General features: G+C 30.2%; 1 protein-coding gene across 2 annotated transcripts in view; it reads left to right on the top strand.

Moving 5' to 3' along the window:
- Positions 1-15,431, top strand: part of LOC147075625 (uncharacterized) — a 219,819-nt gene extending 204,388 nt beyond the window's left edge. For both annotated transcript variants that reach the window (XM_085941925.1, XM_085941924.1), the window contains one exon: positions 13,953-15,431. In XM_085941925.1, coding sequence (XP_085798051.1) covers positions 13,953-14,356 — 404 coding nt within the window. In that variant the 3' untranslated portion in view covers positions 14,357-15,431. The remainder of the gene's footprint in view (positions 1-13,952) is intronic.
- Positions 15,432-18,645: the final 3,214 nt, after the last annotated feature.

The following is an 18,645-nucleotide window of genomic DNA, read 5'->3' as shown; positions in this document are numbered from 1 at the left end:
AGATCCCAGCGGATCGCTTTGTTAGGCGGAAAGTTTGAATCTGTTACCTTTCTAGAATTCAATCATGATCACAAACACTTTCACATCGACAGTTTGATAAGGATAGAAGAAAATACGGTACTAAATTGTTTTAATATTCATCCCAAAATGTTTAAATATATACAATGTTATTCACACACATAATTTTATTCCACTAAATTTGTATTCTAATCATTATTTTTCAAAGTCATTTATATTTTTTTGATAATAGTTTTATCATTATACAATTTATTGTAGTATTTCATAAAAATATATTTATTTAAAATGAATAAACTTAACACTGCTAAAATGTAGTTGTGCAATATCAAGATAATGTTTTTCGTTTTGTTGAAATTATAAAAAAACCTATTTTATTTATACCAATGGATCTAGTCTGCCGACTCAAGTATAAAGCTGATACATTCACAACAACAGGTCCAACCTTTTCCGCCCCTCCCGTTGTTGTCTAAAGAAGAACAACTGTCATTGCCTGTCATTGTTCTATAAAGTGCTCATACTGACGCGTCTGTCGTGTTCACACAGGGAATGGTTTGATTTGGATAGATGAGATACATGATAAATAATACACTAGTATTAACACACCTTCTACAAATGTAATGCATAGATGAATGGTAAATATTTTTTGGAAATCGATATTACCACCGGTTTTTGTGTGAAGGATCAGTCTGACTTTGGCAGCTGATGAATAACAGAAATGTATATTATTTATAAACACTGATAATTAATATATATGATTGGAGATTTTTTTATAATTCAATTTGAAACGAGAAATGGCGAATCATTATGTAAAGCAATCTGGGATCTGATTTTGACAGCTGAGCAGTGAATCACTCGTTGCTTGTGCAAAAATATATGCTCAGGCTTTATTAATCTAAAGATGGCGGTGATCTAGTCTTAGTCCCATGAATTAAAAGAACATAATCTCAACTTTAATGAATTAGTAAAAAATAACTGTCACAAGTTTTGTATAAAAGCTATTGTTTTAAATTATAAATATAATTTGTAATTAAGATAATTTATTAAATATTAGTGTTTATAAACTGTATATTAGAATGAAAAAGTACGTATACCTACATACCACGCATTCGCAAACGTAAAGCCACATATTGGTGGGGGTGTTAGTAGGTATGTACGTCAAATACCATGGGGTAGACATCATGGTAGAGTTTTATCACATTGAGAGTAAAAAAATGACGTTTACGGATCCCTCAGGAAAATTAATTTCAACCTGGTCTGCTTGTTTTTCAAGCCAACCGGATTTCGACATCATAAAAAAAACGCCAAATACCTTCCACAATGTGTATAAATATGTAACAGTGGCGAGTGATGGGGGGGTATGCTGTCAATTTCCGATATAAATAGTGAATAGTAAACTTTGTCAGTCAAACGTATTTATTTTCATTGCACTAATACTATAAAATTGTATATAAAATGTTTGTTAGTTTTTAAAATTCAATTAAATTCTAACCAAGCCATAATAGAATATAATCATTAATCATGCCAACATAATTTTAGACATTTATAAATGAAAGAATATATTTTATCGATTATGGTTTGGTTGAGGCAGGGCTTAATGAATTTAACAAAACTAACTAATACAATCTGTAATATTATGTATTCTTAAATGAACGAAAACAAATAAGTAAGACTGGAAAGGTGTATCTAAATCACCCAAAGTATATCTAAATTATGATGGTTTGGTTTAGGCAGATTTTTTTTTTTAAATTAACCAGCACTATTTCCAATTTGTATTATTATTTCAATGAAAGCAAATAAGTATGACTGACAAAGTTTAGTGTGCACTATTTATGTCAGATCTTTACAGCCTACCTCCATCCTTTGCTACTGATATGTAATATGATTGCGTTATGTCCATAAGATGGACTAGGAAGAAGAAGACGTAACGTCAGAAATATTTGTCTAGAATATTAATATAGTTATCGTATAATTTTATTATATGCTTATATTATTTTTGAAAGTGAATATACTTACAGATAACTATCGGAGTAGAGAAACTCGAACATAATAAAAATATGATACATTTCATGGTACTTGGGAAAATTGGGGCTTATAATAAAGAAATAAGAAAAGAAGGAAAAAATATTTCTCCTAATTACAGTTATAAAGTGAAATTTAGTATCACAGATTAAGAAAAACATTAGTGCCGAATGAAGTACGATATTTTTTATAGCCCGATATTTACGGCATAATACCGAAAATTATAGTTTTGTTCCCTCCTCTGGTGTTTTTATTTTTAGATATAAAAATAATACACTTTACCAGTACACTGTGATGTCATATTAATGTGCCCTATACAAGAAGCTGTATAATGTTATACACTATATTATTACGGCAGTGGTGGAAAACCTAAGCCATGCCAAAATATTAAATATTATTTTTTTTGCCACCGATTAAATAAACAATAAGAAGGTAAATAGTATACGTCTTCAGTTAAGGCCATGCATTAGTTGAGGCACGGTCTAAAAAGATCGTCGCTAGGCGATGTGCGGATTGCGGGTCGCGGGTGCAAAAGACGCCTGTCAAACGATATATTATTTCTCATATAAATCCAACATACGTCCATTTTACGTTCTGTTTATTATTCTATTAGTAACAATAATAATATATTCATTGACATGTTTTCTTTTTAAAGTAAATAGGTAACGTTTTTAGTCATCTTTACACGATTTTAGAATTAATTGGCCCGTCGCCATCACGCAGCAAAGTGACGTATGTCTGACTCAACGTTCTCTCTATGAATGCGAAGCGAGTACAAAATTTCGTCGCGCGTACAGTTGAGAATTATTTGGCGTTTCACTGATGCGTCACCTTAAGCATAGTAAATTTTTTTAAATTGGTAATTATGTTTTTACTATGAGTGTACTGTTATTGTTACAGCATATTGTTAGAGCTTTTGATTTCTCGACTTTTTCTATTGTCGAGATTCGAGAATTCTAAAATTCAAGAATATTTTGATTCTTGAAAATTTGAGATCGGTATTTTCGAGATCTTTAAAATTCTCGAGATATTTAAGTTAAAACGAATGCATTTATTTAGGTCATCTTTTTCATGAGAATTCAGTGAAAAACCTTTTTTTGGGTAAAAATACTTTTAAAAAAATCACCGACGAATTCCAGGGCTTTATTTTTATTTCGGCAAAATTGCTTCCAAATCTTCTTTTCTATATTTTTTTTACATAATATTATACTTATTCCTGTTAAGATAAGATCTTATTGATGGTTTTTCAAGAAACGAGAATTTCTAAATTTCTGAAAAAATGACGATTTTTATTAGTATGCACAGAAGGTATAGTTTATGAATATTTTAAACGTTACAATGTAGTATGGTTAAGTGTTTTTTTTAATATTCATTGTTTTAATACATTGATATAAATGAAAATATTTAAATTTAAATTTCTTTATATTTTATAATATGACAATAGATGTTACGAACAAACTAGGTATATTAAAACCACGACTTTTTCAAAAATCGTTGCCACTTTCTAAAGAACTTATCAAATCAAATTTTTACGATAAATATATTCAAATAATACGATGTATCTACTAATCTATTTTCCAAAAAACACATGTGATGTATTTTTTTACATAAAAAAATCTTTTTATTGTTTTAATAAATTACAATTTTTGAATTCACTTGGAAGGGTATTATTGCGATGATCCTTAAATATTACGGCTTTAAACAATGGAAGCTCGTATTTTTTTACTTATAAGATACACAATAAAATTTACTTCTAAAAGTATCACGTGGCGATAAAACATTAAAAAGTTTGTCACCCGTCACGTTGTCACATCACGTGTCATGCGTGCCATCCCACCCGACTAACAGCCGGTTTTATTTTTTTGCCAGCTTCCTCATTCGTTGAGGATTTAAGTAAATGTATGTTTTTAAGTCAAACCGCCACATTCTAGATATCCCACCAAAAACTCGCAAAACTGGTTCAAGGGTATTCTAATATAGCTTTGATAGCTATTGATAACTTAAATAATAATATTATAATAAGTAAGTAAGCATCTTATCGAACGAATATCGTATGGGCAATTTGCAATAGCTATTTTATAGGCTTTAAGAGGATTGCCTATTAGCTTTTACTCATGTTAGAAAAAAGTAAATTATTATTTCCACTCTGAAACGATCTTATAATAGTGACATACCTTTTTAGGATGACTATTAGCAATTTGATAGGCATATTCTTTCTGTGTCTTAAATATTTTGATCCTAAGGTGGATAGTTTTTTTTATACAAAAAAATATATCGTTGTGTTGCTTTTAAAAGTAGGTAAGTCGATAATTTAGTTATTTAGAGTTAAGAGTGAGCTGAACAGCAACAAGGTCATTCATAGTTCATTCAGAGAGTAATCTCAGCGTTGAAAGGACTTCATTTTAATTCAGTCTATCCTCAAAAACCTCTAACCATCGGGGATTTATTTTAAGAAACGCAATAATTATTAATTACAATTCTCGGTCGAATGAATAAACATTATTATTATTATTATTACCTTCAAACATAACATGTATGTGACGTAACCTGATGCCAGCCGAAGGAATACAGGGCTGTCAAAATAATATCAATCTAATGGTACGTTTTAAAGAGTTACAAATTTTAAGTTAAAAATGGCTTACTGTACAGATGGAATAATTACATACTTCCAAGCGTCAAACGGCATACAACATTCATCTAAAATAATTATGAAAAGACTTGCTGATTATGTGATGTTATTTTTGTATTGTTCTTATTTTTTGCTTATCAAAATATTTCACATATTATCTGATGATGTGTATTTTGGATATATCGTAATATGTATCTAGTCTCATTAAAATTGCTATTAAGTTGATATAACATAAGAAAGTCTGTAAATCATTAAAATGTTAATTTTGTTATAGTTTTTAATTAAACAGGTGCAATTACATATTAGATTTAAACACTATTATACTGTGTGACTTTTATAATATCAGATAGCCTTACGCGAGATGGGCAAGATAAAAAATAAAACTGTAGGATGTCGGCAGAAGAGTAAACAAAACCCAGCTCATTGGATAACCGAATGGTAAGCAACTGTATATATTATATTTTTCCGCCAAATTGGACACGATTAAAAACAATTTATCATAAAAACAAGTAAGACGTCTTCGACAGCCCTGGGTGATTCGATATTGTCAGCACCTTTGTCTTGTTCTCAGCGATCCGCTAGCTTTGAATAAAAAAATAATCTGTGGGTGACCACGTTAATAATCATTTTTTATAAGTACAAATTATTTCTTGCATTGGCTTTTTTACTTACCAACAAAATACAATAATTATTGTACCTACCAACTAAAAGTAAAGTTGCGTTACTTGTTTGTAAAAGTGTCAGACTAAATTTAAACCAATCGGGTAAGTAATAAAAAGTCACTTTCTTTTTATAATAAACTATATTTCACTTTTTCTTTTTAAATATGCATTAGAATTAAACAATATGTACCTATTTTTTTTAATAATTATGTAATAGGTCTTACACATTCAAAATAAATACTATTCATTAATAATGTGTTTTGGATAGCACATGAAATAAAAATGTAGGTAGATATGTATTTCAACATCCTTCGTATGTTTAGTTCTCGGACAATTTCAGGTTAAAACGTTTAAGTTTATATCGTGGCCATCCATCATATTGGTTGCAATTACTTGCCACCAAACAACTGATTAACAAATTGAATTTAGTAACATTTACGTATATTAGAAGATATCATTTTTTGTGGTCACCCCATTCTTTATTCACTTCGACAGTGTTTATGATTTAAATTTAATTAAGATAACATTATTTACTTTAGACCAAAGCATTGTCGGCGACCTTTGAATATTACCAGTAGAGCAACAATTCCGGACCACATGTAAAAAAATCATATTTTTAATTCTCAAGGGCAATTCTGTAGAGCGTCCCCTTAACAACGGATTATATGTCTTTATATTAAATATATATGCTAGAAAAAAATCAGATTCATCCAATGCACATAACGTCGGTACAAAGAAATAAGCATTATGCCTAATTTGTAGAGGGCATGTCAAACTTCAAATTGCAATTACTCCATAACATGCTTTAGAGACATACCAAGTTTTGGCAGTGATCTAACGATATATACATACATATATTTAACTGGCCATGAACCCAATGACAGTAGTGTAGTGAAACAATAGTGTAGTTAGTAATAGAAGTGAAATAATCACAAACACGCAGACTTTGAGAAAATTACAAAAATATATTGTAACCTTAACAGCTCTTATGCATTCGTTCTAGGAGGATTTCGAGACAACTGGGTATCACGCAATCGAATGGATTTCGCTTGCGATTTAAAAGCATGTTTTCTGTCACACGTACCCAGCAATATTTTTTTTGCTATATTGTAAATAATAATTGGTGTTGAAGACAAAATAATATGTCATGTTTATGCGTACTAAATTTAGATACTTAGTTTTTTTTTTTTTTAAATCGTTTTGTGTACTTATGTACGCACGTTAGAAGTTATACTTCTTTGGCGTAACAAAACAAAAACAAAACTTGTGATAACCTAGATTCTTCGACTAGCTCTTAATTATCTTGTTAAATTACACACTTAAGAAAAAGGACTGCTTATTGGAACGCCGTTGGTTTATTTCTATACACTTTAACTTATATTACTAAATTATTTATTTATTTATCGTTGTTTTTATTTTTAAAGTTACAACTGCTACTATGACGTTTAATAGTTTGTTTACGTAAGGAATTGCAAATGGCCGACAATAATAAATTTTTCTGCCTAGGCAACGGAATAATTCTAAACTATAATAACTATTATACTGTATAATCGTCACGATTGCAATATCGTACTGTGGCATAAAGGTAGTGTGTTCGGTTGATAACCGAACAATCGGTGCTTCGAATACAATCGAGTGCATTTATTTTTGGGTGACAAAAATAAATTATGTGTTACATGTACAAAAATACACTCTGATCTGATTTTCAAAACGCGCCTAAAGAAGTATAACTTCAAAAATACAGAGAAACTTTTTTTTCTAATTTCTTGCTGATTATGCGGGTTTAATCTGTACAACTGGGGTAGTGTAAAATATCACGTGGTTATAATAGATAAGGTTTCTGCATTCCGTTTATCGAGATCCTATTCACAGGTATTCGTACTTATCACTGAATTTACAACTGATCTTGGATAAGGACAAACAAGCAAACAGCACTAGATTAAACAAACTGTTTGAATACAAAGTAACCCCGAAAATTTGTTTTCCATCTTATGTTATGTGCTGAGCAATTGCTAAAATCATAGCACGGTACGTGTGTAGTATCCTTTGATTTATTCTAAGCAGTAAAACGTTTATTTTTTTATGAACAGGTGCAAAAATCCATTCCTACTTTGCTACAATTTTTGCTTAGCGTAATAACCGTTCAAAGACACTACTGAAAAATATTAACAACACGGTGGTTATTAAATAAATTGCAATAAAAATAAACTATTAGTACAATTCCGATTTATTTTTATTTATTTATACAACTTACCACAACATGACACTATTTAAAAATATGGTATAAATATCGAGTAGGTAGTAAGACCAGTATTAAAACTTTTGTGGGTAGATTTTTTTGTATCCCTTAGGATTTAAACTAAAGTATGGTTTTATATTGGAGAGGGTTCAGAAGAATTTTTTGAGACTCCACCATATGAGGCTGTATAAATGTTATTTGTAACATTATCCAACCTACTTTTTCTTGGGAATATTTTCATGGTACTTTAGTTAATAATTGGAATCGATCATAACCTAATCAAGATTTGAGACAGTGTATAGTTCGCAGTTATATTAGTAGCTTGATATCAAAGTAGGCCAAACACCAACTACAAAATTTTACAGGAGATTCATAAACATGTGTGAAGTGTCCGTTTTTCATATACCATACCAACTTTGAACTCAAAAATATTTATGAAAACTACCGTTTTTGATACTTTTGGTGGATTTTTTGAAAAGAGCAACGCTTGCACTACAATAATCAATTAAAACATACATTTCGTTAAAAATGGCGTTTGACCTACTTTGATATCAAGTTACTCACTCATATATTCTCAATCCTTTTTATAATTAACTATTTCTTTTATTCAACGAATAATACACAAGATTTAAGAATGTACCATTCTAATTATTGAACATACATAATTTTGAAAAACACTTTCTAAGAAAATATATTATAACCAATAGAAAAAACCTTTTTTTGAAAAAAGTAAGCCACCCCGGCAGAGAATCAAAGTTAGTAATTGAAGGTTAGTAATTGAAGTAATAGATATCTACTTTGACTTAATAAACAAAAATCTTTTGCCAAAGTAGCTTGATTTAGAAGAGCGCTGATGAGTGGGTATTAAAAGAGGCCAATAATTAAAATTTGTCGCAATTAGTATGTCACTGCGTAGCATAGAGGTAATGCGCGGACGGGACGTAAACCCGGGAGATGCAGGATTCGATTCCCTGCCGGGGTGGTTTACTTTTTTCAAGAAAAGATTTTTTCTATTGGTTATAATATATTTTCTCAGAAAGTGTTTTTCAAAATTATGTATGTTCAATCCTTTTTATGGTATGAAGAATGGACGCTAAACTAGGAGATGTCAGGGAGAGTTAATGCTTTCTAAATGTGGCTGTATATACAAATTCTCAAAATTTATTGGACTGACCGGGTGATGTTTATGTTCCCAAATAAATGAGAAAGAATGCGTAGTATAAAAAACAAAAATAAACTACAGTATTTCGGCGACAGATAGTTATTTATTTATAGCGTTCTTCGTTACTGCTGCGCAGTTATTTATTATTAGTTTGTATTCATCCTATAGGCATTAGATTATTTCAGTATCGGCTCAAGAGAGACATGTTTCATGTCTTTTTTGACATAAACCGCGAATATTCGTGAGTGAGTTGTATTTATGGCATTTGCTTGGTGCGTAATTTATAGTCTACGCGTTTTAAAGATCCAGTTTGCATGTAAAAAGATATCGGCTCATTTTATTAACCTTGTAAGGATGTGCATACATAATAATGTGTAGGAAAAATGAGTGCTTTGAACTTAAAGCTTTGATAACGGCCTTTGTTATTAAAAACAAGCCGGAGCCGGAATGTGACAGTCAAATAATTGGAGTTGTCTGAAAACTGTTCAAATATGGCTTAAGAATTATAATAAAAATACCTGTATGAGGCTGCTCAATTTCGAGAAGGTAGGCGGTAACTACTATCATACGCTGAAATCTCCCATTACTATATCAATTGTTTAACTAATAACTTTTAAAGACTGATATCATAGATATATCTCATTATCTAGCTCCATTAATTCCTAATACGTTACCATTGTTCCTAGAATGGACGATTTTACACTTCTTGAGTGTAGTATTTTTATTATTTATAATTACTAATGATCTATTATTACGTTTGAGGATTTATTATAAGTACTCTTATCCAGTGTATTATTATAAGATAGGGGGGTTTTTTTTCATAATTTGTTTATTATATTTTTTATTGTGGCCCTTGACTTGATAGGTACCTAGATAATGAGAGTTTTAACCTACTTTATTATATTGATTGGTATTCGTTGTCAGTGTTTATTTACCTTTTGGCGAGTGTACACAGTGCCTGAAGATATCGAAAGGCGAAGCTCGGGTCGCAAAAACGACTCTAATGGAATAGTACAAAACTTAAATCCATTAGAATTTTAAAGAATATTACATTCATCTTGTAAATTATTCGTTGAATAAAAAATATAGTTCGTTATAATAATTATTAATTAGCAAAATCAACTACTAAACATTTGGAGAAATCCTGAGACAAGATTACTTATTGACGTAGTTTTAATATTAATTCAAACCTGTGCCTCCAGGGATTTGTGGCCATGTGCCCTTACCACTAAGCTATAAGTGATATTTTTACCTAATATAATATCGTGTCCGGAAACTTGTATATATGCAGTTCGCCGTGAAATGTTGTATCGGAAATATATGGCCGTATATTAAAGACCGCCCAACCTCTTTGGGTCGTATAGTACTGGTATAAAATTCATGTCTAAATAAAACACGGCAGCAAACCAATTTTGATATACTGGATTCTTTGTTAGGTTAGGTTAGTAACACCAACATAAAATACCGTTTAAATATCTATGATAATATAATATATATTTGATGGCCCAAACATTGTCACCTAATCTTTACCCCGGCGGCTTTATAAAACTCGTAACTAAAATCCCTTGGAAAATCGTCAATCTATCTTTCTATTTCAGTTTAAGTCCTCGCCCTGTGTATGCACTGGTGTACACTAGGTGGGAAGAATTTGGTAAATTGAAACAAGTATGCGAGGTGACGAATGGAGTCAATAGATTAAGTAAATATTTAAATTGTTTAATTATGATTTCAAATAATATGGTATGTACCTAGCACGTAAGTTTTAAATAAAGAAATATCTTAATAATAAATATGTATACTGGTATGTGAGGAAGATGTAAAATTGTTATACTATAAAGGAGATGAATGCCGGAGTAAATGAGAATTGAGATAAATAAATGTAAGCGAGGATTAAAATATAATAATATGTATAGCAAAATTACCGAAGAGGGTTACTATTAAGCTCAGTAGTTTTGTTTTGTATAATTAAATTCAGTAGCTGCATTTTATAATTTAAAATAAATAACGTGTTTAAATAAAATCTGTAAATTTAAAATAATACACGCACTGCACTGCGTATTCTGTCAATCACTCGATATGCGTGAATCGGGCGACTATTTTGATAGTGTGTGTGCACTGTTCATATCGATTCGAAACGAACGAAGAAATCTTTCGGCGGGAGATCCCTATACCTATATATTTTTTCTTCGCAATGTTTTTATAATTTGTAAATTGAAATAACTTCTTAAATACTTAACTTTCTCCGTAGCTTTCTTCCGTAATTATGTTTTAAATAATTTTACCTAGTTGTTTATAGATTAGAATAAGAGTTTATAACAAATTAAATGTTAAGGAATAATACGCGCGATCGCACTGCTAATTAGGTGGTGCCTCTGAAGGGGGACAGGCTTTAAAAAATAGGTCCTCTCCCGAAATAGAAGTAGTGTGATCAGTTCGATTTCGCTCTTCTAACAAGATAGTTGAGTTCGATTCGGCTCCTCTAGGAATATAGTATAAAACCCACGCTCCTTTATGGCGTGCCAGTTAATAACTAAATAAGTAAAAATTATCAATTGAATATTAAAAAATAAGTTCCTAAATAAATAATCCTTTTTATATAAAGTTAAAAATTAGATGTATAAACCCTGAAATGTTTTAAATGATAAAAACAGTGTTATAACAAAATAAATAAATAAACAGATTTTAATATTTTCTTTAAGACTTTAATTCACATTGTATACATTTCCAAAAAAAACTATAAACATTTAATAACCACCCTATGGTACGTGCACTAACAAGTGAGCTAGCCAGATTTGTGTCGTGCTATTAAGGGTGTGTTATTAGGCTAGATTGGGTTTTTATTTTTCAATAATTCAGGAATTATGCCAAACCAGCTATGTAAATTGAATTAATATTCATATTGAATCTAATAAAATTATAGACCGTAAAGTATAATATGATTATCTCTTTCTGATAAGAAACATTACCGCAAACTGTGCCACGTTGAAATGTTCTACGTACAGTTTGCAAGTAACCATATAATATGGATTCTGTGATTAAAGAATTTTTATCCTCAGTGTTTACATAATATTATATTATTATTTATTAGAGTAGAGCATTGTTTTATTAAAACATCAGCTTACAGAGTTTGTTCACAAATAAGTAGCGTTATATTGTTTCGACATGCAAAATACCGCAGCCTCGACGAAAATGATTAATTGAATCAAAATAAAGCCGTTTATCATGTTCACTGTTGAATATTTCTGAAACTTTTAAGAGTGCGCGTGTTTATCATGCTTAATGCCTACATTTTAATATGCTGTTGGTCTATTAGAAACTTTGCTATGTCAATATATCTTCTTGTCAGTATACCATTATATTATTATCATATATATTTAGACCAATTAAAACGATATATGTATAGACGTTGGATGTTATTTGTATGTAAAAGGTTGCTTAGTGTTTGTGATACTATAATTTTCGGGGGCACAATTGAAATGAGACACAGAATTGATATGGATTGTTTTATATTGTCATAAAATAATTTATGATTTACACGGCACTTAAATAAGACTGTCACATCGTTTTTATACTTTGTTACTGACGGTTACATTATGATTAATTTTGAATTTGATATCGAAACTTCATGCGGAGTTGCTCGCATGATTGACTGTACTGTTGGAGGCCGGATTTGCAACTGAATTGTTGACTCATTTCATTATTATTGTCTATGGTCGATCAATGACCATAGACAACAACTTGACATTTGTAGAGTTAAAATATAAAACCTCTACATATGACAACTTACTAGAATATGGTATTATATTGCGAATTTAGATGTTTTATAATACAGTCCTCATGCCAAATCTCTTCATTTAATTTCTCAAATTTGAGATACGCGAACAACACATTCCTGCAACATTAAAAAATTACCTGAAGAGATGGTTATGTTGCTCCACAAGGTCGAAAAAAAGTGAATTGATAGGCTCGAATAGTCTATCCATGGTCCACATAAGGTAGAGGGGGCTAACAGCGTTCAAGCTTTAAAGCCTCGACTTGGGGGGGAGGAAGTCGACCAGATAGGTGAGATAAACACACATCACTATTTTCTTTCTAATAGTAAAATCTCTGAAGGCTCTATTTAATCTCTATTAATTATTATATGACTATACTCGACAACTCGATAATTCAAGAGGATTTATTAACAAATGAATACGTGTATTAATTAAGGCGCTAAGTACCAAAATAATAAAAACTGACATTTTTATACAAAAATGTTCTACATACCAACGCCAATAACTTCAACTATAGTCTAAGTGCCTCAAGCAAGTCAAAAAAATACAGCAAAATAATAAATTAAACCTGTCGACGTTGTAAGTCCGTTGGCGTGTTTTATTTATAATGGTGTAAGTGGCACTGCAGTGGTCAACGGCATTCAATATAAAATAGCTGACGATGGTGTATTGATAATTGCGAGTTCTTAATACCTAAAATTATAGAAGCTGCCGTGATTGCTTCCCACTGTAAAACTACAATTTTCAAAAGGTCTGCTTCATGAAATTTTACTGCAATGACTCGGTATTTTGTAACTACATGCAATACTACTTTTTGGTACTTAGAGCCTTATTTAATACACGTATTCAAATATAAAACATTACTAAAATACACTGAATGCTAACTAATGATAACTCGAACACTATTTGAGAAACGCTATTTTAGAGCGTCACACTGTTTTTAACCTTAGCTATGATAGGTGCTATCATCCAATAAATTAAACCCCTTCGGGTATTAAGCTGCAACTGGCTTCTGACGGTCTTATAACCAGGAGTAAGCTACAATTTAGTTGTTATGCGTAGAATATTAATTAGCTGTAAAATTATAAGCTTTTTACTTACCGAATTTTAGCAGACGAATTCCGAAAAGGCTGATACCCGCTACCGTACGCCGCCAACGGCCAATGCGTATCGATATACTTAGTAATTCGGAGTCAATCTGTCGCTGGAAATGACCGAACGATATTGCTTGCCAAGTTTTAATCCGTATAAGCTCATGATGAACTATTAATTGTAATTTTATAATATCTATTAAAAATATAACAAAATCTACTCATATTAAAACGTTGCCCCAATTGGAAGCTTATACTCGATTTATATTCCCAGTTTAATTCTTTAATCATGTAGGTACCTAGTAGGTATAAATATTTTTAAATATTTGAATTAACATAATTTTTCTCTTTTGTTTCAGGTATCCAATTCCTTCGCGACTGCCCTCGGGAGCCTCATATACCATTGTATATGGTAGTAGGCGGTGCTCTAGGAGGCTTGAAGATAGGTTGGCTTCTCTACAGCCAGCTTGCAGCTCGATCGCCACCCTCCACAGGACCCAGAATCGCCGCCCTATCTTTAACTATTCTACTCCTGGCCTGGTTTGCCCTGGGCAACTACTGGATACTCCGCATCAAATGGCCAGACTTCCAGCCAACGTTATTCGAACCAAATAAATGGTGCCACAAAACATTGTACACCTTTTCTTTAGTTCATTTGTTTGTTGTTTATTCTATTCTGGCTATTATGTTTATTGTAATTATAGTTCTGGCGGCTTGTCAGTTGGTAGGGTGTCCATGGTTGGGTCCAACCCGGTTCAAGTAGCATCGTAGGAGTGTGGTCTTGGAGATGTGGCACAAGACCGTGAATGACACCTTGGAGAACTCTGCGGTCACCCTGGAGGTGACGGAGGCTCCCGACAAATGATTGTCAATCGACTTCGTCTCATCAGCTCCCGTCGGTAAGAAGAAAAGGACGCTGCCCTGGTTCAAGAAGCCGGGCAGGTGGAGGAAGAAGAAATGCTTGAAGCACGTCCATTTTGATTTGGCGACGGAGAAAATATTCTATTGATTTCTGCGACGGCCCGACTGTAGCGGTGGGGCGAAGATATGGTTGTTATTGGATTCAGAAATGACATTAATAATCATATTATATTATACGTGCGCAGGTTTTTGGCATTATTATTAATAATTTATTCTTATACGATGATTTTTTAAAGGAAATTTTCCCTCAGTGGTAAAGCTTCATAATAATATTGATAAACAGCTTTGTTTTAGTTAAATATAATTTGCATTATTTGAGTCACCTAGCGTCATAACTCACATTTTGCAATTTTGTCATTTTTTAGTTAAAGATTCTAAAGGCATTATTCTTTATAAAGAAAATAGTTGGGTATCAAAAGTCACTTTAAACCATGTGAAAATCGTTGAGAATGGTTGGGGTATCATAACTCACATTTTTAAAAGAAAATGTAAGTTCTGTCACCAAGGCCTCTCTAACCAATCAAGGAGCTCTATTTCTCATAGTGTGCTGTGTGTCTACAGCCTTTATGAATATTTATAGGTATTAAAAAAATTAATCGACTCACTCACTTATTAATATTCGAGGAAGTTCAATATTTTTCTTCTAATTACAAAAAACAGTGCTCCGGTAGATTTTTGCGATAACCTCAAAACTCGAATTTTAGAATATGTGAGTTATGAATCTAGGCAACTCATTTTACTGTGTACCTTAGAGCATAAAACCGGATGTCACATATTTGTTGTCATAAAAAATCTCTAGTAACGTTAATTTTAAATTAATCTTATTCAGATTGATGTATTGCATTTGCATAATAAAAATTAATACATTGATTATTATTTTTTTATTAAAAATTACACTGTCAAAAAATAAATATAAATAGTAAGTATGTTTAATAAATTCAAATTAAGCTGAATAGTTTTTTTTAAATAACTGTGACTTTGTTTTTCTGCTCTAGAATACATTTTTAATTGTTGCCATTATGATAAAAAATAATATGGTCTGATTAAAATGCTGATTGCAGAATATTTCTAAAGAAAACAAAAATATTAAAAATAAAAAGCTTTTTGTTTCAATCATCCATCAAAACATTGATAAATTAATTTACCCTTTTTTATAAGAAAATATTATTTAAAATATTTCTTATAAAGATCATTTTTCAAGGGACAAAATAATTGCATATGCACAAAATGGAAAATCACTTACATAAAAAAATCATAACATCGTATGTGAAAAAATTGATTCGTGGGTTTCAATTAAACGAAATGGTAATCAACTGGTGCTTCTTGAATGTATTTTGACGGAAATTAATATGGGGAATGATCGGTGTTGTACTTATATGGAAATGAAAATATATAAATCCATAATTGATATCATATTCATACGACTTATATGAAAGTATATATTTATAATCTAGTGAGCTTCAAAAATGTTGACGTTATTGTAAAGATTTGAAGTAGAGTTAATTGAATTGTAGTATAAGTATTCCATAATAAATTCTAGTGACAAACATAAGTGCTTATGATACTTATATAAAATTCATTCGTATACACATAAAAACTACGCTATTGAGTCAATAGCCCAGGATTTTTTAATACAGCGACGCAGGCGAAAAAAAATATGATTGTGCATTATTTAAGCGTCAATTACATTGAGCTTCTTTACGAGCTGTTTGTTGGCAAAGCAAACACTCTACCGAGAAAAGTTGAAAGCCGGTCAACTTTACACGCTACACGCCGGCGTGTGGGCCTTCTGCGTCTGAGCAGTAGAGCGCAGTATCAACCTCCCGGTAAAAAAACGAACGACGTTCTGTCAAAATAGTCGCTGGCTTGTGGCTTCTCAGCGAATGGAAAGTTTTGTGTGTAATCATCAAATCGCAGTAGCTGAATCGCCCGCTTTTAAATTCGCCAACAAACAGCTCGTAAAGAAGCTCAATGTAATTGACGCTTTACGAAGATTATCGTTACCGATTTGTATATTGATTCTATTTGTACATATATACCATATTTTGAAGATAATTTGTTGCTCCCCCCTGGGTGCGTGTATTAGATATGCCATAATAAAATATTTAAATGCTGAATAATTTCATTTTATTACATTTATGTTTTTATTTAAGTATATTTAACAAAATCAGGGTTTAAAGGGAACACGCCGCAACTGGAATTAACAAAAAAAATGTTTGAGGTGTTCGAAACAAATTCTTAGATTATATTATATTATATTTTAATTATTATTTTTATTCAAAATGCATTTGCGATGAAGAACCATGAAATTACAAATATTTAAATATACACAGCACTCATGTAAAATAAAGTTATGTATTAAAATTTAAATAAATACGAACAAAAGTGTAATATTAAAAAAAATATTTAATACAATGTAACCCATCTTTAACATTACGACCAATAGATATATTTAATAGAAAATATATTATAACTTTTACGATTGTGTAAATAACTCCATATATACATATAGTATTATATTAGTAAACTAAGCATAAAGATATTTAAAAACCTGATCCAAATAAAATATTTAATTAATTTACAGTTATAGAAAAAATGGGTCAGGTTCTATATATTTATGTTAAATTTATTTTATTGATTTGAAAATTAAAATACCATGCCAGTGGTAGGTTTTCAGAAAAAAAACATATTTTTCAATATGAAACCGTTAATAAAAATATTTCATTAAACAAATACAAAATCTGACAAAATTCCTCTCAGTTTTTTTAAGATTTGATTTATTTAAAAACAAATGTGAGAGATGCCATTCATAAAAAAAATAGATTTTATTTCAATACAATAGTATTACTTACCTACTTTTATTCTGATTATTTTTAATATACTTATTTACATATCTGGAAAATACAATTACATGATATCAACATTTATTATGAAAGTCTTTTTTTCTGTAAATTCTGAATTAACAAATAATAATATTATTTCAAGTATCAATGGCTGAAACGTTGAAATATTTAAATTTATTAGAATGTTGAGCACCTTTTTAGTTTTATATGATATATGTTAATGTTTTGGTTTGTTTAAGATATTTTCTAAATCTACCAAATTTCCATATAAGTAGATACCTAATTATTAATTTCATTAACCTTTTTATATGAAAAGTATGTTTTTTTATTACCACTGAGCAGGAGTGCTTCGGGTTCGGGCTTTAATTAATAAAAAAAATCAAATCTGATTGATTAAAACATAATGATTGTTTAAAACCATGCATTGTTAATAAACAGAGCGGAACTGGTGCTAATCGTACCTACAGTTCTGCTCGATCACCGTGGGCTTGTAAATTAACGCTATATTTGGTAAATATTGCACGACATATTTGTAATTTAATGCATTTACTAAATATTGTGGACTTAAAATATATTTTGATATTTCTTTCACTGTAAATGTATGATATTATTTATTCGTTATTTTTTTTTTTAAATATATTTGTGATTTTTATATAATATAATATTATTATGTTTTATAAAGTTTATTATCTACGAAGTATATTATCTCCATTTTCTTTCCAAGGTGGAGCACAATATAAACCTCCACACTGTGAAGGTAATAATTACTTAATGTCATAAGAAAAGTGTATATTAAACAATGTTATTACTTAGAATATTTACAATGTATCAAAAACATGCATAATTTTATAAACATCGTGGCTTTGCTTTATAATATATTAAAAATATGTCATATCTTACATTATATTATTATTATTATTATTTAATAAATAAGTCATGATGTTACACAATAATTAAAATGGCACAATTTTTTCAATTACATTTTTATCATAGTATAACTAGAAGATAAATGTAAAAAAAAATTGGTCGATATTATTATAATAATTAAAATGTGTATTAAAATAATGGACAAATACGAAAATAATGACATGATATTTTCAATTATGTTTTTATTTATATTTTTTTTTCATTTATGACTGATTTTTTTCTAAATTCTTGTAAATCACTAAGACAATTTATTCATTTTTTTAACTTCACTATTGTTGTATTTATTTATGTAAAAATAAATTTACTATCTTAGTTAAATGAAAATAAATATATCTCTATTTATTATCAAAATATATCTCTA

Source organism: Rhyacophila brunnea, unplaced genomic scaffold (assembly GCF_057557595.1).
Source record: "Rhyacophila brunnea isolate RB1 unplaced genomic scaffold, BYU_Rbru_1.0 scaffold_14, whole genome shotgun sequence".
In the NCBI taxonomy this organism is placed as follows: Eukaryota; Metazoa; Arthropoda; class Insecta; order Trichoptera; family Rhyacophilidae; genus Rhyacophila; species Rhyacophila brunnea.
The sequence above is the reverse complement of the archived record's forward strand: the minus strand, read 5'-3'. Positions and strand labels throughout refer to the sequence as shown.